General features: G+C 36.6%; 2 protein-coding genes across 2 annotated transcripts in view; one reads left to right on the top strand and one right to left on the bottom strand.

Annotated features, from left to right (window-relative positions):
• Positions 1-8,254, top strand: part of ANGPTL1 (angiopoietin like 1) — a 33,044-nt gene extending 24,790 nt beyond the window's left edge. The window contains exons 3-5 of the mRNA XM_044001134.1: positions 4,354-4,547; positions 6,222-6,492; positions 7,549-8,254. Of these exons, the coding sequence (XP_043857069.1) occupies positions 4,354-4,547; positions 6,222-6,492; positions 7,549-7,736 (653 nt within the window). The 3' untranslated portion in view covers positions 7,737-8,254. The remainder of the gene's footprint in view (positions 1-4,353; positions 4,548-6,221; positions 6,493-7,548) is intronic.
• Positions 1-24,402, bottom strand: part of RALGPS2 (Ral GEF with PH domain and SH3 binding motif 2) — a 240,984-nt gene that overhangs the window by 82,107 nt on the left and 134,475 nt on the right. Inside the window, 2 exon segments of the mRNA XM_044001135.1 lie at positions 24,251-24,307; positions 24,310-24,376. Of these exon segments, the coding sequence (XP_043857070.1) occupies positions 24,251-24,307; positions 24,310-24,376 (124 nt within the window).

Below are 24,402 nucleotides of genomic sequence, written 5' to 3'. Positions count from 1 at the left end.
AGGAGAGGATAAAGCATCTGCCCTGGATTCAGGAGGAGTAGTTCAAATCTGGCCTCAGACACTTGACACTTACTAGCTATGTGACCTTGGGCAAGTCACTTAACCTTCACTGCCCTACAAAAAAAGTAAAAATAAAAAAAAAAAAACCTCTTAAAAAAATGAATGAATTGAGGGGGCAGCTAGGTGGCACAGTGGATAAAGCACCAGTCCTGGATTCAGGAGGAGCTGAGTTCAAATCTGACCTCAGATACTTATCACTCACTAGCTGTGTGACCCTGGGCAAGTCAGTTAACCCTCATTGCCCTGCAAAAAAAAAAAAAAAAGCAAAGAATGAATTGAAATTATTTTAACTGTTTCTGAGTTATTCTGCAACAAATGAAAATATTTGAGAGTTCTTAAAAAAACCTCTCCAGGGGACTGGGCAATGCTAAGTTTTGTTTTTTCATGCTCCCCTGCAAAAAACGCCCCAAATAATAAGGAATCCAAAACTACAAAGCTGAATATACAATACTGAAAATATACTGGAAACTAAGAAGGAATCACAGATAGTAAAGCACTATTAAAGGCCTATAGACATTAACAAATGTGTACAAAATTCTCTAGAAGTGGGTTAAAAAAGAGCCAAATTTACAGAGTAAACATTTTGTATAAATTAGTAAACACTTACAAAAACAGTCTCTACCCTTACCAATCTAATGGAGGAAATAGCATGTGTACAGATATAGACAAGATACACACACACACACACACACACACACACACACACACACACACAGAATGGAAAGTCATCTTAGTGCAAAAGATTTTATTGAGTAAAAGAGGCAGTTGGGAAGGAGGGTAGCATGTGACATGGCCAGACACACTTTAGAAAAATCACTGGCAGCTGGGTGGAGAATAGTTTGGAACAGGGCAAGAATGGAAGTAGGACAACTGAATTAGGAAGCTATTTCAATAGTCCAGGATGAGAGGTCATGATGGCCTGAACCAGAGGAGATGGCTGTGTGAGTGGAAAGAAGGGACATAAGAAAGAAGAGAAACTGTGGAGAAACAAATAACAAAATTTAGCAACCGACTGGATATGTGGAATGCTTTGCATGAATTATTTCAATGAATCACGAGAGCTTACGGTTACTTTAAATTGTAGCACCAAATGAATTTTTTTAAAAGAACTTAAAGGTAAAAGTTGATCAAAGAGTGGCAGAACTGTTAAGATTAGAAACTGTCAATTATAAATTTCTGAGTAATATAGGACAGGATCATAAATTTGGAGTTGGTGTGACAGGGTCAGGCTACTTTAGGCCAGGTCCCTGTTACACTGTCAAGAATTTAGAGGCTTTCTAGTTCAAACCCCTCACCTCAAAGATGAACAAACTGATGCCTGAAAAGTCAAGTGCCTTGCCCAAGGTCACACAGGTAGTTAACAGAGTGGAGACTAAGTAAACTGCAGGTCCTTTGGAAACAGAACCTCATTCGCTTCTCTTCCCCTGTACCAAAAGAAATCCCCCCCTTTCCAAACTTTCTTAAGTGTTCTTCCAACCTCCCATGCACCCAGGTCTGCAACCTCAGTGTCAAATTTGACTCCTCACTTATATTTACCCCATGTATCCAAATTGATGCAAAGTCTACTTTCTACTTTCACAATATATTATATACATACACAAATTTTTAAAAATATATATGTTTTTATATGAGTAAAGAGAAAGGGAGATTATAAATATATTTATACATATACTCACATATTGGAGAGAGACAGGGAGAGAGAGGGGTGCATACACACAAACAGTGCTGGCACTCATTACCTTATACCTTGGCATTCCTGCCTCAAGTCTTTCTACACTCTAAGCCATTCTCCCTTCAGTTGCCAAAGTGATTATACTAAAGTGAAAGTCTGATCACAATATTCTCCCTACTCAATAAACTCCAGTGGCTCCCTTTTACCTCCAGGGTCAAAAACCTTCATATGGCTTTTTAACCCCTACCCAACATAGCCCCTTGCTCCCTTTCCTGTCCTCTATGATGCAGTGACACTAACCTTCTTCTTCTTCTCACAAGACGCTCCATCTCCTTATTCTATGCCTGGAGTGCTCACTCTCCCATCCCACTTCTGCTTTTTGGCTCTCCTCTAGACTCCTCTTAAAATTCACCTTCTGCAGAGGGCCTTCCCTTTTGAAATGAACTTCCATCTACTCTCTGTACTTTGGATGTACACAGTTATTTGCATGTTGTCTCCTCCATTAGCATGTGAGCTTTTTGAGGGCTGGGACCATCTTTTTGCCTTTCTTTGCACTGTCAGCACTGGCATGATGCTTGGCACACAGCGAGAACTTAATATAAGCTTACTGATGGATGCTAAATCCAACATTCTTTCCACACAGAAACACTACTGATTAGGAACCTTAATAGAAATTATCAAAATGGTGTTAATGATTTAAAAAGCAGATGCATTTTGGTTTTTGACTTGAATGTATTTTGTATTTTCTGAATTTGATGATGCACTGACATTCCAAAAAACTGCTTCATTAGACCAGGCCCTTATTACCTCTCCCCTGGATTACTGCATCAACTCTTTCATTGGTTTTTCCCTTTCTAAATTTTCTCCCCACTCCAATCCATCCACTCAAATTTATCTTTTCTAAAGTGTAGCTCAGATCAAGTCAACTCCCCCCAACCCATTCAATAACTTTCAGTGGCTGCCTAATATCTGCAGGATCATATATAAACTCTTCTTTTGGGCATTTACAATTCTTCTTAACTTGACTCAATTTCATTCCCCATCATTTCCTCAGTTGTTAGGCTTTACCTGCCATGGTTATCTTGTATTTGTTTTGTATGGGTATTCTGCATATACCTATGTATGTGCACACCATCTCCGCCAATTGAATTTAAGTTCTCTGAGGGTAGAAATTTTGTCTTTGAATTTGCAATAGCTGGTAATTCGCTGAGCACAAAGTAAATAAATAAAATAAAATGCTTTTTATTTTTAAACAAAACAAATGCTTTTTGATCAACAGATCCCACTGCTGAAGCATATAATATAGTGTCTTACAAACTACTGTACAAACCTCAATCTTCTTTGCCTTTCTGTTTCCTATTCAATTTAATTTCCAACATTACTACCTTCACTGCACTTTGAATAACAGGGCACACCGAGATCTGTTTTTCATACAGTCAGTATCTTCTTCTTCCTATCTAACCCTCAAAGGCTCAAGTCAAGTCTTACTCCTTCCATTTAAAGCCTTTCTCAACTTCTCTTACCCCAATGAGTACCTCTTACTTTCTCTCAAAGGTGAGTAGAAGACTGATTACACAGACTTGAATGCTTTCTTATTTTATATGTGTAATCTTGCTTCCCCAAATCCACAGTACACCCTTTGAGTAAAGCTATTATATCTTATATATTTTTTGTATTCTACATATAGGAAGAGGTCCTACATCACCGCTTGTTGATTGATTAAAAAGGTGCTAAACACTTTAGGAATATTATCTCATTTAACTCTCACAATTTATTGTCTCTAACATACAGTAAAAGAAATGGAAGGCTCAAGGAAGTCAACTGACTTCCTATGGTAAGGAACAGAATTTGAACCCAGGTTTTTCCTAACTTTCAGTGCAACAAACTTTACATTATGCCATTCTTTTTTGTATTTGTGCTCAATAAATGTTTAGCCATAACTCTGGAGTTAAAAGAAGTTTTCGACATTACTTAGTGTAATTTACTTATTTTACTGATGTGGAAACAGGGGTACAGATAAGATATGGTCTGCTTAAGACCATAGAATATGGCAGTAGTAGAATGGTGACCAGAGCCCAGCTCTCAACTTCCTGGCTAGTAATCTTCTAGTATAACACAAGCTATATTAACAAAAGTAAAACAATTTACATCATACAACAAAAAGGGAGATAAACAAATTTATCCCATACTCCTCATAGCCTTCTTCCCCACAATCCTCTATTTTGTTTAAAAGAACCTATTAGCCCAAAATTCACAGAGGAGGCCCAGAGATGACATGTGGTATATAGGGCTATACAACTTGTTGACCTCCTGCTTCCTCTCTTCCCTTCCATCTGGACAGTGGTACAGATACCCTGAATGCCATGGCAGGTAATCCCAGAAGAAGAGCATGAAGAGGAGTAACAAAGAACTTCCAGTAACTTGATTTTTCAGTGAGAGGGTTTGGGTTGGGGAGGGGAAGTGCTGATTACAATCACAAGCTTTTAAAAATTTATACAGTACTATGGCAATTTACAAAGCATGGAGCATTTTTCATTTGTTATATAAAATTAAATGTAGTGTTCCATAATAATGATTTTTGACCTTTATTTTGGTTGTAACCAATTTTTTTAAAACTACAGGACCTTTCAAAGACTGTCAGCAAGCCAAAGAAGCTGGTCATTCTGTTAGTGGCATTTATATGATCAAACCTGAAAACAGCAATGGGCCAATGCAGCTGTGGTGTGAGAACAGTCTGGATCCTGGGGGCTGGACTGTTATTCAAAAAAGGACAGATGGGTCAGTCAACTTCTTCAGAAACTGGGAAAATTATAAGGTAAATAAAAGCATTCAGAGTTTGGAGAAGTCAGGCAGTGTGCCATTTTTTTTTGGGGGGGGGGTGAGGCAATTGGGGTTAAGTGACTTGCCAAGGTTCACACAGCAAGTAAGTGTGTGAGGCTGGATTTGAACTCAGGTCCTCCTGACTCCAGGGCCAGTGCTTTATCCACTGCGTCACCTAGCTGCCTCCAGTGTGCTTTTTGTAATAATGACTGTTGCATGTAATAATCAAGAGGCATACTTTAAAAATACTGATTTCCTATACTTTATTTTATATAACACTGACATCTATCAAATTCACAAGTCTGTTAATTGCTTCAGTTTTTAATAAAGTAAAATTATAATTAAGGAAAAAGAACTAGAATAACAACTAAGCTGTCTCATCTCGAGAGATATAACACAAGCAATCTTGTTTACAAGTTCATTATAACCCTTCTGTCTTCACATATGAACAGAGTAATGATATATATGAATTCTAGAAAGGTTAAGTACTAGATTTTATTACCTAATACTTTGACATATTGTCCCTCATGCTCGTTTTTTGTGTATTACATACAATATAGTCTTTTACAGTTTAGGGAAAAGATTAACAAGAACCCTACAAAAAACTCAAGAATCATGTCCTGTCTTATAACTACTTACTTTAAAGAAATATTTAATGTCCTCTAAACCTCTGAGAACAAAATAAGTGAATATATTTTAGCTAATATTTCCACCAGTAATATAAAACAAAATGTTTAGTTCATTCTAATTTTATACTTGTTTTAAAAATTGGATCATTTCAGAAACAGGCAGAAACGTTTATGAGTGGCTAAAAAACACATGGAAATTTCCACAAAAGAGGTTTTGTACATTATCACAAACAATAAGGAAGTGAAAAAAATAAGAGGAAAATAGTCTACAAATGGAACTCTTTTGGAGATATATAATTTAAAATATTAAGATACCATCTGCCAAATCCTACATGCAAACTAGCTGTATATGCCACAAAGATACAACAATGTAGGTCAATGCCCTGCTTACGTAGGAATAGAATAGAATTTGGTTTACTGTGCATGCCATTGAATCTTTTTATATTAGTAAATTCCCTGAAGACAAGAACTAACAAATATGTTATTAAACAAACAATCCTAAACTATTATGCTATATTAAGTACCCTGGGTTAAGAAAATTTAATTCTAATTTAAGGAAACTGAAGTTTGACAAACTGATTAAGCAAAAAAGAATTTATTTTAGGCAGAAGATAGCAATGTACCAAACTAACTAAATAAATGGTACATCAAACTAATGTCATTAGGTTGTATATCATGATCTAAAGAAGAAAAGGTTTCCGTTTTAGAGGAAGAAGGGCAGATTCACCAATTGTCTTCTTAGCTGTTCTGAAGATACTTCATAAAAACTGTTTTAAACTATAGCCATATTGCTGTACTGGCATATATTAAAGGCAGCTGTGATTATTCCCTTCCTTGTCCACATTTTCTGTCTTTCCTTTCCTTTCTTTCCTCTCCAACCTCAGTTATAATGTATACTGGTGTAAAGAGTACCCATGCAGGTATATTGAAGGAAACTTGACATTTTGAAAAGTGTACATATATCTACAGTTCTATGGGTGTACCTACACACACACACACACACACACACACTTTTATATTTGTGCATTATTTACTAACAGAAAGGATTTGGAAACATTGATGGAGAATACTGGCTGGGACTAGAAAATATCTATCTGCTCACTAATCAAGATAATTATAGGCTATTAATTGAACTGGAAGACTGGAGTGATAAGAAGGTCTATGCAGAATATAGTAGCTTCCGCCTGGAACCTGAAAACGAATTCTATAGACTACGTCTGGGAACTTATCAGGGAAATGCAGGGGATTCCATGATGTGGCACAACGGGAAACAGTTCACTACGCTGGACAGGGACAAAGATATGTATACAGGTAAGCTGTTTTATTTCATGATACATGGACAAAACAATACCTGATACAGACTCTGACAGCAGTATCACCATTCTTTTCTAGGTGTCACACTGGAACCTTGCTTGGAAAGCACTGGCTATGGAACAAAATTCAGTAGAAGGCCAGGCCATTCTGACCCCTCTCAAGAATCTGAGCTTAGTTAATAAGATTCAAAGTCCTAAGGCATGGGTTCTAAGAATAACAAGGTTCCAGTGGCTAATTCACATAAGCAGGGTTTCTTTTCCAGAAAATGACAGTACCAGGTCACCCAAAGGGAAAATATATAAATATATATGCACGTGTGTGTGTGTGTGTGTGTTTGTGTATATGTATATACATATGTGTGTATTTATATTTATTTAATGTACAACTACTTGTGCCCATAATTCCAGTTCTTGAGGCATAGGTAACTTCAGATATCCAGAAGCTTATCTGTGTTTAAAGCAGGTCCAGTGTGCACATACACATAGTCATATATTCAAAAACACCAAAAGTTTTCAACTGCTATTCCACAAAAATAAGAGCTTCAAAATGAAATATTTCTCAAAGTTGAATTAGCTTCTGTTTGTGCTTCTCTATCCTTATTTAGTCTCTGGGAATGCAGTATGTTTCACTTCTTCTCCAAAGGGAACAACAGCAGGCTCTTTGCTTTATTTCCTTTAGTCCTCTAGAAATGGCATTTCCCACACTGGTACAAGCACTACTCCCCATTTATGCGCTTTGTTGACTAGAAGAAGCCATCTGTTTAAAAGTTCAGGTGACTTAACAGGCAAGAATAAACTGAAGCCAGAGCTAAAGGTGTGCACATCTCTTTACTTTGTAGAACTTCAAAAAAGGAAATGCTCTTTAAAACAACAACTAGCATTAATAAAGGGAACAAAGGTTCAGTGTATTTCTTACTGAAATAAATGAAATCAGAATAAATATCAAAGACTGCGATTAAATAGGTCCAAGATAACAGATCATTGCAGACAGTTTCCAGAATCCCATTTCTTTACTTTACTTTCACTCTAACGTTTTCCTTATTTTTCCTCAAAGGAAACTGTGCCCACTTTCACAAAGGAGGCTGGTGGTACAATGCTTGTGCACATTCCAACCTGAATGGCGTGTGGTACAGAGGTGGTCATTACAGAAGCAAGCACCAAGATGGGATTTTTTGGGCTGAGTACCGAGGAGGTTCATACTCTCTGAGAGCAGTTCAAATGATGATCAGACCAATTGAATGAAAAGGAAATTTCCCATTTAATGAACACAAAATTTTAACACTCCAGTTCCCAAAATTTTAAATATTAAGTGTACGTTTTTATTTTGCACAATTTATACCTGTAAATGCAGGACTACAATTGTTTTTATAACTATTTTTACTGTGATACAAAAAAAAATACAGCTTCTTATGAATTAACAGGTCTTAAATCTGTGTGTGTGTATGTGTGTGTGTGTATGTATGTATGTATGTATGGGTTTATGTAGTGCAAACTGTTACTTCTCAAGCCTATGTTACTTAAAAAATAAGTTCTTCAAAGTACAAAGACTGTTTTCTAAAATGTAAATATTTGCCACATCTTAAAACAAATATTTGTTTTATTTTAAAGCAAAACTGAATACATGTTCAGATATTTAACAGCTTATTTAAAATCTTTATAAGATTACTTTAACTTCCAGTGGGAAAAATTTTTAATTTTTCAGTGAATTGATGAGTTTGATTCCTAAAAGAATAGACAGGAAATTGGAGAGAAACTCTAGTTTTGCCAGTTGAAATATATTTTCCATCAAATAAAGTATAAAAGTTATTTCAAACTGCAGTTGTGCCTTTTACATGACATGATGAAATCTAAACTCTTGACTAGAAAAATTATGAATATTTTCTATTCCTACAGCACAAGTAGAGGACTATCTTTCTATGCAAATGATACATTCTGAAAGAATACTGTGACATTTTATGGGTAGCCTATTTTAGGAAAGACAATTACAAGCTGAAAAGCACATCCCAAGATGGTGAATGGGAAGGCAAGGGGTCTGCAGATGATTCCACGTCAGTCAAGGTCTTGTGAAACCCAAACCAAACCAAACCACCAGACTTGGGTATGGGGATGAAACTCAAGAATGAGGATACAATGAGTCATTCTGCAGAGAAAGCTGGCTTCTTTCTTATCCCCAAGAATTCAGAACTAGGAGCAATGGGTGGGTAGACAATACAACGAGACAGGCAGATAGAATTCCAAAATTTCACAGTTGGAAGTGACCTTAGTGGAACTCGTTCCCTACAGCACATCCAATAACTGGTCACCCAATCTTTGCCTGAAGACCTTATTCCCCAACTTACGCCTTTCACGCTTTTGGGGCAGAGATACCAGTTGACTCACAGGGAGCTTACATGCCACTAACACCTCCAGATCTTTTCACACACACACTGCTGTCTATGTTTATTTCCCCATTTTATGCCTGCATATTTGACTTTTTGACATCTAAGTTAAAGTTATTGCTACTGTCATCTTTTTAGATCTGGTCCAAAGTCCACATAGGTTTTTTTAGAAGTTAGTCAAAAGCTAGGAAATTCAAACTGGATAGGGGATAAAAGGTGTTCCTTTGTTCTTCTGTGTCCTGAAAACTAATTAGTCTATGTACTACCTTAAAAGAAAACAAGAGAGTTTCAGCAAATATAAACCAGAGAAGGAAGAGAGTAAAAACCCAGGGGGAGGCACAAGGTGTTTTATATGGAATGCTCCCAGAAGGTATTAGGAAGGTAACAGATTTTTGGAAGGGAGTTAGATCACAGTGACTTGAAAGGAAGGGATAGAAGCAAATAAGAGCTAAAGGGATAAGCCACAATTTCCTTCTATCTTAAGCAATTAAAAACCTAAGAGTCATAAGGAAATCCCTTTATTATGGAATCAAATTATCTCTGCACACTAAACTTCAGTCGAAATAGAGCAACGAAAGAGAACTGAGTTTGAAAGCAGGCCAAAATTTTACTTTTAGTTAGTGCAGAAGGTTACTCAAAAGATTTCTGACCGTGTTATCACTGTCTGTCACATGAAAGAAGAATGTGGGGTTTTTTTGAGGGGGGGTGGGGGAAGGGCATTAGACAGTGGTCAAAGAAAGTATAATATTTAAAGAGAACTATTCAAAGAGACAAACTCACAAAAGCACCAACTGGAAATAAAATTGAGTTAAATGTCAGAAAAATAGGTTTGGATTTAATAAGAAAATGTTTTGTGTGTAAATTTTAACTATTTGCATTTGTGTGTGTTTTTAAAAAGCAATTTCTGATAGTCAAAAATAACATTCCTCTCCTAACACCCTGTTCCACTGTCTCACTGGTGTGGGGGTGCCTTTGGGTTTTTGAGGCTGTACTGTGGGAGTATTAGAAGCCCTAAAAAGACTTACACCAAATTGAAAATGCCGCCAATATACCTATTCCTTCTGTTAACAGTTAGGTGCATAGAGACATTATCAAGAAATGACATTTTAAAAATTAATACATTTCATCTATTAAGGCAGTGGTTTCCAAATGGTCTTTAAAGTGGCACTGGGGAAGAGATTCCCCCAGGGGGTCTATGGCCTGACCCCAAGGGGTTTAACACCAACCAATCAGTGGACAGGAACTAGGCCATATCCAACTTGGCTGCCATAACCAATTGTGGGGCTTGATTCCAACAAAACCACACTTATCCTTAGTCTGTGCCCCTCTTCCCCCACAATTCCATCAACTCTGCTCCCCTGCTTTGTTTTGAAAACTTCTTCCTAACCTTTGAGCACTGTATGGGAAATTAGTTATAAGCTCTAATCAATCTGATACCCACAGGAGCTACCTAAGTGTCACTGGGAAAACTCTGCCTTCTCTCCTTTCCACGATGATTGCTTCCTGGTCTGGCACAGGCCCCTCATGGGATGAACAAGCATAAGTAGACTGTGATAGGCACTGCAGGATTACATTATCTGCCCCCCCCCCCCCCCCCCCGCCCCACCTAGCCATTTTCAAACTTTCATAACTGTCAGGCCTGCCATCATGACTTCAGACATCTAGATTTTCACTTCAACGTTTTGTTCAACTCCCTCTTTCTTCTACTCTAAAATGCAATCAATTGCTATACAGTGTTTCTATCTCCACACTTCTGATCCCTTTTTATTTAGATAGCTAATAGTCCCCAGTTGTGCCCCAGAGCACCTTTGCTTGGACTAGTAGAATAGCCATCTAACTAGTCTACTTGCTTCCAGTTTTTCCCTACTTCAGTCCATCTTCCACATAATTACCAAAGTGATTTTCCTAAAACAAAGGTCTGATCATGTGAGCCCCTAGTCAATAAAGTCCAGTGGCTACCTAATGACTCCAGGATAAAATCTTATTTCATTTTTATCTCATCTTTGTTAATGTCTATCCTTGTATACATTTTATAATGTATGTATATTAGTACATTAGTACATGTATATAATTTATAAATGAGTAAATATAAGTTATTGGGAGATGTATATTCAAACTCTTTTTTCCATAATGAAGCACATACTCAAAAACCATTATAGTCAGGTAGAGAAGAGTTACATTCTTTATTGGCTTAGTGAGCATCTACGCTAACCATTTACTTTTAGATAAAATAAGTGATGAATTTAAATAATAACTCACAGAGATTAACTACTGAGAAACTTTGATCTGAATATTTCAATAGTATTATTGATTTCGAATGGATTTGGCAACAAATGCAAAAGAATGACCCATATATCTTGGATTTAGTTCTATTGAATGACTACTGCTAAAACTTAATACAACTTTGAAGATACTTGTTACTGAGTTTTAATTTACTTTCACTGTTACTTTCAAAACACATCATCCTAAAAATTAGGTAGAGCTTGGTTGCACAAAAAAAATTTTCATTTACAAAGTCTCATTAAAGGATACAGTTTCTTTTACTGAAATCAAAAAATACTAGAAAATTCTGGATTTATGGTTGCTCTACTTATGCCTGATATCAGCTGTGTGACCATGGCAGAGTGACTCTATGTCTCAGGGCCCCAGACAACTGTATGAGACTAGGATCTAGATGACCATGTACATCCTGAGAGGGAATTTTGGTACCAGTGGTCCTCTAGGCTAACAAAATCATGATTGTAGAAGAAAAACAACAACAACAATAAAGACAACACAAATGGTAAGTACGTAGAAGAGAATGAAAATATAACGGTTTGATAATATGTGAAAAGGTTTTAAGTCTATCTATAAAATAACTATAAGTGTACTATAATAAATACTATCCTGTGACCTGGACATTTAAATGCACTTGAAAATATAAATCACTTACCTCCTCCTTAACAGTAAAATAAGGACCACCATGTTCTACAGATTTATACTCTGTCATATAGTAGCTTCTGTAAACTTTCTTTTCCTGAGACTATAACTCTGCTAGCACTGCCATAAAAAATACAAAAAATTTAGAAAAATCCATATTCTTTGCCTTCACCAGTTGGATAGAATATATTAGAGATTTTTTTTTAAAAAAGAATATATTAGAGATTTCTGTAAAGTCCTCTGATGAGAAATTGTGAAAAATATACCCAAACTAGAAACCTCAATTTAAAAATGAAATGAGCAAATATTCATATTTTGTATGCTAGCTTACTGATGCTGTTTGAAGCACAAGTAAAATATTTAGATTATGTGCTTAAGTATCTCACTATCAAATTAAAGGTATTTTTGTTATTTTTATTAAAAAATGTTTTTTAACTTGCTTAAACCCATTTGAAAGAATGACTAAAAGCCAGTTACTTAGGGGGAAAACTAAAGAAACTGAAATTAGAATTCAATTATTCAATTGCTATTTTGTGAAACAGTTCTTAATGTAGATCAAAGCTTCAAAGGAATATAAAATTAAAGCAAGTTAAAAGAATTAAAAATATGTAGAAAGGAATGCCCCCCCCCCCAAAAGAATCCAAATCCCAAACCCACAACTTAACCCAAAAGAAATGAAGTCATGGAAAACAAGGATGTAATTTCTGGCTTAGAAAAAAAAAAGTATGGCTAGCTGCCAGTTAGTTACAGATCATTTCTCAGAGTCCAACATGAAATGACTGAAAATATTTTTATTGATGCTGTTCCAGAGAATATGCCTGTAACCCCAGCAAAGAAATGGATAGTGATTCATCTACAAGTTCAAGTGAGAAAAGGAAAATAAGTTAAAAGGACAATCTCTGATATTTTTCTGTTTTTATAGAAGGGTTCTAAACAGAACAAGTCTTTAACAATGTTTCATCTCAGTGTAATTTCACCAATGGAAAGCCACAAAAACATTCCCCGTTATCTAAAGCTGCAGAAAACCTAGAATATTTGTTAGGAACCTCTGAATAAAATTGCTAATACAAAGCTAATCATTTCAAAAGTAGTATTTTAATAATAAAGAAGAACTCACAGGCTACTGAAAAAATCTCACAGTCATTCTAATTCACAAGGGCTGTAATCAGAAGGCAAAAGTAGAAGCAATAATAGGTGGCTGAAGTTGTAGAGAGGCAGATCTAGGCCTCTCCAGTAAGTTAAACCTCCCTAATAAATTTTAGGAGGGGAAGAAGGGGAACTCTTGGCACGGAAATTCTTTTCACTAATAACGTTGGAGAGTTGATTGTGACACTGATAGGTTAAGTGACTTACCCATGCCCTGCATGGGTCTTCCTAATTCCATACATATGAGAGGCATGTTGCCTCTCACCTAATAATTAAAGCCATCTAAAAATAAAATCGGCTCATTTGGAAAGTAGCAAACTTTACCTTCACTGTTGTTTAGTTGTTTTTCAGTTGTTCCCTTGTGGTGTTTTCTTGGCAAAGATACTGGAGTGGTTTGACATTTCCTTTTCTAGCTCACTTTACAGATGAGGAAACTGAGGTAAACAGGGTTAAGTGACTTGCCCAGGGTCACGCGCCTACTAAGTGTCTGAGGCCAAATTTGAACTCAGTTGTTCTTGATTCCATGACTGATGCTTTATCCACTCAGCCACCTAGCTGCCCTAGAGAATTTCATATACCTACCAGGTATATAATAGACGGAATTCTTGTTTGGATATAGGTTGGACAAAATGACTTACAGAGCATCAGCCTTGGATTCAGGAGAACCTGAATTCAAATCTGGCCTCAGACCCTTGACACTTACTAGCTGTGTGACCCTGGGCAAGTCACTTAACTCCAACTGCCTCACCAAAAACAAAACAAAACAAAACACTTATAGGTAATGTTCTTCCATTTCTCAATCACATGGCACAAGGCAGATGACAGAGAGCAGCAAGATTAGAAGAATGATAAGTATTATGGTTTACCTTTAAAAGTATATAAGGAAGAAAGGGTAAAGAATTTAAAAATACAAATAGGACAGAAAGAAGATGATAATCAAATACAGTTTTAGGAAGGCTTAAGAAGGGATGAAAGGACTGTAGAGTACAGAAGGATCCTCTATCTTTAAATTTTTTTAAATCTACTGCTATGAAAATTTCCCTCACAACTGGGTGGAGGAAGTGGGGGAGGGGAGAGAGATGGATGGACTTGTTCAGACATTCTTCTTTAACTCAAATCACAGCACATTTACATACAGAAATCGTTTAAAATATACTTTGAATTTGTCAATCCAAGTCTTTTCTATATGATTGTACTAGTCAATAGGCAGAACTATATAGAACTATTGCTGCTCATTTTTTTGGGTAGTTACTTTTTTTCCCCCCTCAGAGCAACAAACAGTTTGAACTACTATAGAGCTTCCCATTACACAAGTGATAGAGGAATGATGACAAGAACTGTAATGAAAAATATAGCTATCTACTCCATTCTATTATAAAACACACTGTTCTACTTTTTCCCTCTCTCACCAGCAAAAATGAAAACGTTTGTGCCAAATCCCTCAACATAGTGTCTTAGGATTGTTCTCCAGATGACAATAACAAATGAGTATCGTTAATGATTTTCAGATTTAGGGCAATAATTCTCACATAAAGCAATTTTTTTCCTAGAGATATGCCAAACTACTACTCTCCAGAAAAATGTTTGCATCCTTATTGTAGGAATTTTCCTCCATATTGGCCAAGACAACTGATCCTACTTTGAGCATAAACCAAGAGAAGAGGCCATTTTTCAGAGAAAATTATGGTGAGGAGCCAAGAAAACATCTTCTACTTTCTTGTAATTTATCCCACTTTGAATCAAGTTAAGATGATCAAAACCAAAAGAGTTTTGTCAGCATAACCTGGCTTTATTTTGAAGGCAGACAGAGGAGGCAAAGTGAAAGCCACAAGCCTTTATAAACACCTAAAGCACTGGGGATACAAAGGAAGCCCCCCAAAAGTTCTTGTTCTTGTCCTCAAGGAGCTCACAATTAAAAGAGGAAGAAGGGAGCATTGACAAGCAGTATTATGAAGGTAGAACCTATAGAACTGGCAACAATTGGATACGAGGGATGAGTAAGGAGTCAAGGATGACACCCCAGGTTGTAACCTGGGTGACTTGAAGAATGAGAGTGGCTTTCAAGAGAAGGTGGAAGGAAAAAATGATGAATTTAATTTTGGACATATCTTTGAATTTAAGATGTTTATAGGAAATCCAACTGAAATCTTCTAGAGGAGAGGTTGGAGATGCAAGAGAAGTTATGGCTTGGATAAATAAACCTAAGAATCATCTACACAGAAAAGGAAGAGACAAAGAACCCACCCAAGACAGAGCTTTGTGGGGCACCTACAGTTAGAGGGTATATCTGGATAAAGATAACACAGAGGAAACTAAGAAGAGAAACAGGAGAGAGTGGTGTTATCTAATTATCACTGCCTTCTCATTTTAGCTATGAAAGGGTGAAGGCATGGATATGGACAGATCAAGGGAGTGTTTTTTTGAGGATGGAGGAGATATAAGTCTTTGCAGGCAATAAGGAAGCAGTTAGTAAAAAGTAAGAGACTGAAGATTGCTGAGATGGTAGAGATGACAGAGGAGGGAATATGAGGGAGATAGCAGGTGGAATCATTTGAGAACGTAGAGAGATTTGCCTAAGAGAAGGGCTACCAACCATGTGAGACAGGGATGAAGGAGATAATTGTAGAAGAAATTTGAGTGACATGATATAAGTGGGAGGGGAGAAGAGAGAATTTCTCCAGCTTCATTTAGCAGTGAAAGAATAGGAACAAAGCCAGTGGATGGGTAACAGGACTGTTTCAAAGCAAAATATCTAGTTTTAAAACATATTTTTAGATTCCCCAAGTGGCTAGTGACCTCCCTCCCAAATTACTTTTTGTTAAACTAATTTGAATATTTCTGTTTATTAATTGTATATTTCTATTAGAATAATCAACTAATCAATTCATTTATTTTTCTATTTCTATTTTTATTTGTCACGTCACCCATCAGAATGCCATCTCAATCTGAGTAGGGATTGTTTCATTCTTTACACTATGCCCATGGGATACAAGTACAAAAAAATGAAACAATCCCTACTAAATGAGATTGCATTTTAATGGGTGACATGACAAATAAAAACACATTTATTGCTTATTTGACACTACGGTTTCCAGATTATTGTTCAGCCAATGTCAACAAAGTTCTTCCTTTTGCAACAGTGACAACTCCCAGTCTTTGTTAATACCCTCTCTATAGGGCCCGCCAGGACATTTTCCCAGCTTTCTAATTGGTTTCAACATCTTGTTCCTCATCCTCTTCTCCATTCCATCCACTGCTACTTGCTTTCTTGAACTTCATGCTAAGTCATTAAGACTTCCTGAATTCAAAGTTCTTTGACTTCCTCAGTTCTAATAACTTTCATTTATAATCGATCTCAGTAAAGCACAGCCAGACCTTGGGACTTGTCATCACTTGGAACTCTTTCATGTCTAAGATCAAGACAAACTCCCCCATCTTGGCCTGCAGTTTTCTGTCTTGCTACTTAATTTTGCCACTCTTGCAGACCTTACACAATACTTCGCTTTGTAATTCTTTAATGTACTTCTTATACAACATGAATTATAGTCATCTGTTTGCCCATGTTGATTAAGATAATTTCTATGGTCCCTTCAAGTTCTAAATTCAATGAAGCCATCTCACAATACCATGCTGTGTTCTCTGCACAGTAAAGATGTTTAAAAATTGTTCAATGGTGACAGCTAGGTGGCACAGTGGATAAAGCCCTGGCCCTGGATTCAGGAGGACCTGAGTTCAAATCTGACCTCAGACACTTGACACTTACTAGCTGTATGACCCTGGGCAAGTCACTTAACCATCTTTGCCCTGCGCCCCCCCCCCCAAATTGTTCAATGAACTGCTACTTGGAGGGCAGAGAAGCCAGCCTAGCTGAAGTAGGAAGGTGCCCTATGGGTGTGAGGAGTAAAATTATATGTGGTCACCTATTTACTGTCCCAAGTATAGGGACAATTAGCTGGGATTCCTAATATAGTGCTACTTAGAAATGAGAGGCTATTGCACCAGTCTGGGGGCATTAAGAATTTATTAAAGCATATTAAATATTAGTAAAGAGTGTACATGGCTTTGAAAGATAGGAAAGCCTACCTAGGATCTAGGGGAGAGAGAGAAGAGAAAAAGGCCCCTTCACCTATGAGTCTTAGGCCAAAAAGAGGAAGTTCCTGTGCCTGTGGGAGTGGAAGCTCCCTGCGGGTCTGGAAGAGAGGTGGTTCCTACACACCGCTCCAAGCTAACTGGCTGGTAGCACTCAAGTCCATTGATTGACATGACTTGAAGGTGGTCTTAAGTTAGTTAACTTCCTTTAGTTAGTTAGGAAGGTCGATTTGATCTACATTTTCTTGAAATTCTCCTGGCTCTGGGCTGGCCCTGCAAAACCAGCCAGAGTTCCTCTGTGTGTGGGGTGAGGCGTGGGGTCTTGAGTCCCCAAACCCCATTATTTCTCACAAGGGAGAGATGGGAGGTGGCATGTCCCAGGCAAGTCAATTTCACTTCAAGCAGTGCCACTTTTCATTTATTGAAGAAAACCCATGACCCTGAACCTAAGAGCTTTGGCAATAGGAATGCCTCTCAGACCACTGCCCTTCTACCTGCCTAAGCCCTCACAGCCATTAGTGATGGGAGTAGCTACTGTGGAGAAGGGACCCACTTTCCTCTCCACCACTAACACTGTTTATTGACCCTCTGCAACCAAGGGGCAGATAAGCCTAGGAGGTCCAGAGACCATTGATCCTGATTCCAGTGTTCCCCACAAGGTCATAATCCCTGGGGAGAAGTGGCCTAGCCATTATTTCTTCTTTTTTTTAAATTTAATTTTTTTTTTACATATAAGGTATTTTATTTTTTCCGTTACATGTAAAGATAGTTCTCAACTTTTGTTTATACAAACTTTATAATTTCAGATTTTTCTCCCTCCCTCCCCTCCCTCCCCCCTCCCCTAGACAGCAGGTAATCTGATATAGGTTATATCTATATATCTATATACATAGATATATAGATACAGATATATATATACACACATAATAACATTAATCCTATTTCTGCATTAGTCCTTTTATAAGAGAAAAAATCAGAGCAATGATGAAAAACCTCAAAATAGAAAAAAACCACAACAGCACCAAAAACAAAAGAAATAGTATGGTTCATTCAGCATCTATACTCCACAGTTCTTTTTTTTTCCCTTGGATTTGGAGATCCTCTTCTATCATGAGTTCCCTGGAACTCTTCTGTACCATTGCATTGGTGAGAAGAATATAGTCCATCACAGTAGGCCAACACTCAATGTTGATGATACTGTGTACAATGTTCTTCTGGTTCTGCTCATCTCACTCATCATCAGCTCACGCAAGACCCTCCAGGTTTCTCTGACTCCTCCTGCTCATCATTTCTAACAGCACAATAGTATTCCATTGTATTCATATACCACAATTTGTCCAGCCATTCCCCAATTGATGGGCACCCCCTCAACTTCCAATTCCTTGCTACCACGTAAAGAACAGCTATAAATATTTTTGTACATGTGGGTCCCTTTCCCCTTTCCATGATTTCTTTGGGAAAAAGACCTAAAAGTGGTATTGCTGGGTCAAAGGGTATGCACAGCTTTATCACCCTTTGGGCATCATTCTAAATTGCTCTCCAGAATGGTTGGATCAGTTCACCTAGCTACTATTTCTGTGGCTGCTACAGCCACAGCTATGTAAGACCTGGAAAATTAAAGATCTAGGTCATCAAAGTTCATGGCATTCAGGCACCGAATATGACTTTATCATTAGAATGACAGTAAAGAAAAATTCATTACTGTCTCTTTCCCCACTGCAACCCTTGGAAATTTTGGCTATTGCTATATTTTTGTAGGTTTATTTTGTATTGCTACTTTGCTGAATTTATGCCTGATAATGTGGTCATTCTTCAATAGATAAATAGTATTAGGAAATGAGCAAATAGCTCATTATAACTATATCAGCACCATGCAAGATTGTTCCAAATCACTAATAGTGAGAGAAATACAAATAACAGGCTATATCCCACCCCAAGAAAACTGGCAAATGGGACCAGACAATGTTGGAAGTACTGCAAAAAAAATCAACACATCATTATATTACTGGTGGAGCTGTAACCTAGTCTAACCATTTTGGAAGTAACTATACTGAGAAAATGGCAAAAAAACATCCATAGTCCTGGACTCAAAAATCCCCAGGTTAGACATTTGCCTCAAAACATTCAAAGCAGCACATTTTGTGGCAGAAAAGATATAGAGAAGGAGATGTTCATTGATTGGTTAAAATTACTTAAATGTGGGGCAGCTAGGTGACACTTACTAGCTGTGTGACCCTGGGCAGGTCACTTAATCCTCATTGCCCTGCAAAAAAACCCCCAAAACCCAAAAAACAACAAAAAAAGGCAATTAGGTGGCACAGTGGATAGCACTGGCCCTGGATTCAGGAGGACCTGAGTTCAAATCTGGCTTCAGACACTTGACCCTTACTAGCTGTGTGACCCTGGGCAAGTCACTTAACCCCAACTGCTTCACCAAAAATCTCCAAAAGAACAAAAAAAGTTTTAAAAAATTACTTAAATATAAGAATGATAGTTATTAAGAATTTAGAGAAGCACAGAAAACTTAGGTGAGCCAATGACAAAGGACAACAGTAACCAGTGTAAGTAGAAGCAGGAAAACAATCCACATAGCAATAAAACTAAAATTGAATACTATGTAATTTTACTGACCAAGGTCAGCCCTGAGAAAGAGATGAAGAAGTATGGCTCTTATGAATTTTTTTTGTAGAAATGAAAGACTGGGTATGGGATAATTCACAGACTGTCGTTCAACTGATGTATTAGTGAAATGTGAAATTAATTTTGTTAAGTTTTATTTTTAGGTAGAAAGGATGGCTTTCTGAGTAGGAGAAGGGGAGTGCAGAATATAATGGGAAATGAAAGTGCTATAAAAATAACAAAAAACTTAAAAATAAATAAAAGGATGGCTCAAAGATCCCATTCTTATCAGAGACAAAAAATGTATACAATTGATACACTGTAATTTGTTGATGGTCAAATCTTTTTCTAAAGAAAAAAATGGGGACAGCTAGGTGGCGCAGTGGATAAGACACCAGCCCTGGATTCAGGAGGACCCAAGTTCAAATCTGGCCTTAGACACTTCACACTTACTAACTGTGTGACCCTGGGCAAGTCACTTAACCCTCACTGTCCCACAAAAACAAAAACAAAAATTTAAAGGATGGAATTTGATCTCAAGACATAGACTGTTTTATTTTTGTCTCTATATCTGAAGAACCCAGCACATAGTACATGTATAACATATGCTAAGTGAATTGAATTGGGGAAGAAAAAAACCCCAAAACACTGCTATACAGTATGGTATCATATTATGAAGTAACCCACTATCCCAATGTAAATCATGCACTGCCAAAATTTTGTACATCAATATAATTTTCTTTCATAGGGAAAAAGAACTTAATACTCTGAAAGGATTAACATGGTTAATCTAGAGCCTCCCCAATGAAGTTAATATAACCATCAAGAAATCTAAAGGACAATGTTTCATATTAGAATACACTTGACCTAGGTAAGAATAATATACTTCGGAGGGACATTTCCTTTTCCCTTTGGTAATCTAGCCCATTTTGATTTTTACCCCATACCTGTGATTCCCTCTACCAATGCCAATCAGCAACTTTTTTGTATCTTCTAGTCTTAGAGTTATCTAGGGGGACTGTACCTAAGGGGCACAATGCAAAAACATGTCAGAGGCAGAATTTGAACTCAGTTCTGAAAGCAATTCTCTATCTACCAAGCCATACTGACTCTGCAAACTACCACACATACACGTATGTCTTTCCACACATGTTAAGAAATATTTTCTCATTACAAGGTGGGTTCTAGATTCTATTCATAATCTATTTCAATAAAGTAAGACCCCTGTTTATTATGCTCCTAAGCAAAACTACATAGAAAAAAATCTTCTTAATAATCTATCCGAGCTTGCACTTCTGGCAATACCCAGGCCACGACCCTTGAGCAGAGCTCAATGTTTCAGTGCACAGAGTGCTGGGCCTGAAGTCAGGAAGGCTGAAGTTCAAATATGACTTCAGATGCTTACTAGTTGTGTGACTCTGTGCTAGTCGCTTAATCCTCTCTACCCCAGATTCCTCAACTTGACAAAATGGGGGTAACAAGAGCACTGATATTCCAAGATTCAAAATGCAATATTTGTAAAGTGCTTTGTTCTGCAACTAGTTATGTGCCTGGCATACAGAGAGATGTTTAATAAATGCTTGTTCTCTTCCTTCTTCCCTCTCATCCCATGCCCACCTTCAATATTCTTTCTGTATGAAAAGTCCCTCCTACTTACATATAATATTTTATGTTCTGTGTCCTAACATCCTATGATTCTCATGTGGGGCAGTCAGGTAACTCATTAAATATTTATGCTAATACATAATGCCAAATAATAGTTAATGTTTTAATCCTCACCTAGATGTTGCCATTTTAATAGCTGCCTTCAACTACCTTAACCCAAAGGAATGGCTACAATCATCATTTCACACACTATGGTTAGGCCAGTGAAGGAACTATTTTTTTATCAGGGAACTTTCCTCATACCTTTCCAATGATTTAATATTTGCTATCCTGCCTACATGTAAAGTCGGTTATCAAAATCTGCCTATATTTCTGGCAGGGTTTTTCCCCCTTGGGAGAAGAGATGCTTGAATGCACAAAGGGAGGGATTTTTTTCCCTTTCTTTATCATAAAAACAAAACCAGCATTAGTACTAAGAATTAGCAGGGACAAGTGTTCAAATATTCAATCTTTTTCATTTTCAGTAGCCAAAGATTTCAACATTTTTACTTTTTGAAAAATGAAAAGGGGTAGCTAGGTGGCGCAGTGGATAAAGCACCAGCCCTGGATTCAGGATGATCTGAGTTCAAATCTGACCTCAGACACTTGATACTTAACTAGCTTGTGTGACCCTGGGCAAGTCACTTAACCCTCATTGCCCCCGCCAAAAAACAAAAAGAAAAAGAAAAATGAAAAATTCAGCATTCCATTTTAAACAGCATAAACAATGATTTTATGGGAGTCGGATTCCCATTTAACAGCATATTCAAATTGGAAGATATTTCCAATTTCATATAATTCACTATTCATTTTATAGATCAAGAAATGGAGGTATAGAAAATGAATTGAAAAAATTACCCAAGGGCAAAGCCAAAATTAGAACCTATACTTCCTGACTCCCAATCCAGTCATCTTTTTTCAACAGGTTTTCAATCTTATGGAATTGTGGGAATTAGTTTTAAAGATCATCCCAGATATAATCTACCAAAGCATTTTTTACAACTCTGAACACAGAGTTACATTGATAGTAAATAGAAGTGTAAGTCTACCAAAGTTCCAAGTCTCTAAGGTCAAACGAGGTGTTTTCCTCAAACTTTTAGCTTTAGCTTATTCCAAGTTTAATTCTGATTTAGAAGTATCCCTCTGCTCCTTTCTCTTCCCACATTCCCCAAAAGCAAAATGCCTAAAGAAAATATGCTAGTACCTGGGTCACTATTGTGCAACTAAACTGTAATAAATAGAGCACACTCTCTACCTCCAAAACTACATTATGCTGGGAGAAATACTGTACTACCACCTCCCCTTTTGGGGCAGTATATGAACTTCCTCCACTTATGAAATTAGTGAGGACAGGACAGAATGCTTAACTGTCAAATGGTTCTTCATTATCTCTAAGGCTGACAAGACATTCTATAGGTGGAAGGGAAGAAAAAAGTATGCATCTTTTATTACCTGCAAGAATACTACTAGAGTTATTCAATAACTCCTAAATTGAATCACTTTTCTTTCAACATTCATATGAAAAAAGTGGCAGACATATTATCCCCATTTTCCAAATTAGCAAATTAAGATAGATTATGTAAATTGACCGTTTCATACCACTAGAAAATGTCAGAGCTAGGAATTTGGACTCAGTCTAATGCTCTATTAGACCATATTATTTAGTTCACACATTGCCATCTAATCACTTGGAAAGGTCAATATTTATGAATACAAAAGCTTAGTTAAAAACAGTTACTGCACCGATCTCTCGCATGGGCACACACACCTTTCTTTTAGAAAACGCAGTGCTAAAATCCAGCACCATGTTTGGTACAGTGTTACTTATCTGAAAGATGGGGATCTTCACTTCCAAAGAGGGAAGAAAAGTGAGGGCATATCTTTATGTTATTCTCTATATATGAGAAATAAAATGATTTTACAAATATACTACAAATTTCAGAGCTAAAATTTATAAAGCACTTTAAGGTTTCCAAGGGCTTTACATATATTATCTCATTTAATTCTCACAACAACCCTGTGAGGTAGATCTCCATTTTAGGATACATAAACTTAGACTGAGTTTAGGTAACTTTCCCAAGGTTATATAGCTAGCAAATGCCTGAGATGGAATTCTATTTCTGGTATTTCTGACTGGAGGCTCACTATTTGGCATCACCTGGTATTTCATTTTTTATGAAAATTTAGTTTGTATACAATATAAGTATAATAATTATTTAGAACAGGTCTTCAATGGAGAGTATATAATATGGCATATCTTCAGATTTACTGGAAAAGTATATACTTTATGACTTACAGGTGGAAATATAGAACCAGTAATTCACTGGTAAGAAATACTAAAAAAATAGACATTTACTTTTTAGTCAAATTATACACAATATAGTATTTTTTAAACTAGAATTAAGAGCTTCTTATTGCTAAGCAGCAATAATAGTAGCTAAATACCTCAATAAAACAAAAATTGTTAAAAGAACCTGATAATCTAATTACACAAACACATGTACAAAATATGCTATGTAACAGCAACATTGTACAACTAAGCAATTTTTAAAATGTCATTAAAATAGCTTAACACAGCAGTCTACCTTAGCATTGTAGTTATAAAGTATACTTTCACTTAGATTAAGTTAAAAATTGATGTTTGATTCTTGAAGAGGTATTATTTAAACCCCAAGATTTTATGCTGTCACAAGCTAAAAATAAAGAACATAATGTAAAATAGTACTATGAAAATGGATACTCCATACAAAATTTCAGAAGCTATTTACTATGATAGAAATAAATAATAAATATAAATGCACATATAGATCATTTGGACAGAAGTATAAATTCATCCAAGAACAATTTTTAGCCAAAAATCCTTATAATCAGTTTCCTTATTTTTTTTTTAGTATTTTAATATACTGAATAAGTCAGAACACAACTATGGGACAAGCATATGAATAAAATGATAGATCTTACCTAAATATGGAATGCAAGGTGTCATCTTCAAACTACTAATATAGTCTCTAAGTCTTTGTAATTATCTTCTTTACTCATTACATATTCCAATTTTTCAAAAGTAGTTTTATCTTTTCGACTCAATAACTAAAAAAGAGAAAAATCACAGAATA

The sequence above is a fragment of the Dromiciops gliroides genome, chromosome 4 (genome assembly GCF_019393635.1).
Source record: "Dromiciops gliroides isolate mDroGli1 chromosome 4, mDroGli1.pri, whole genome shotgun sequence".
In the NCBI taxonomy this organism is placed as follows: Eukaryota; Metazoa; Chordata; class Mammalia; order Microbiotheria; family Microbiotheriidae; genus Dromiciops; species Dromiciops gliroides.
The sequence above is the reverse complement of the archived record's forward strand: the minus strand, read 5'-3'. Positions and strand labels throughout refer to the sequence as shown.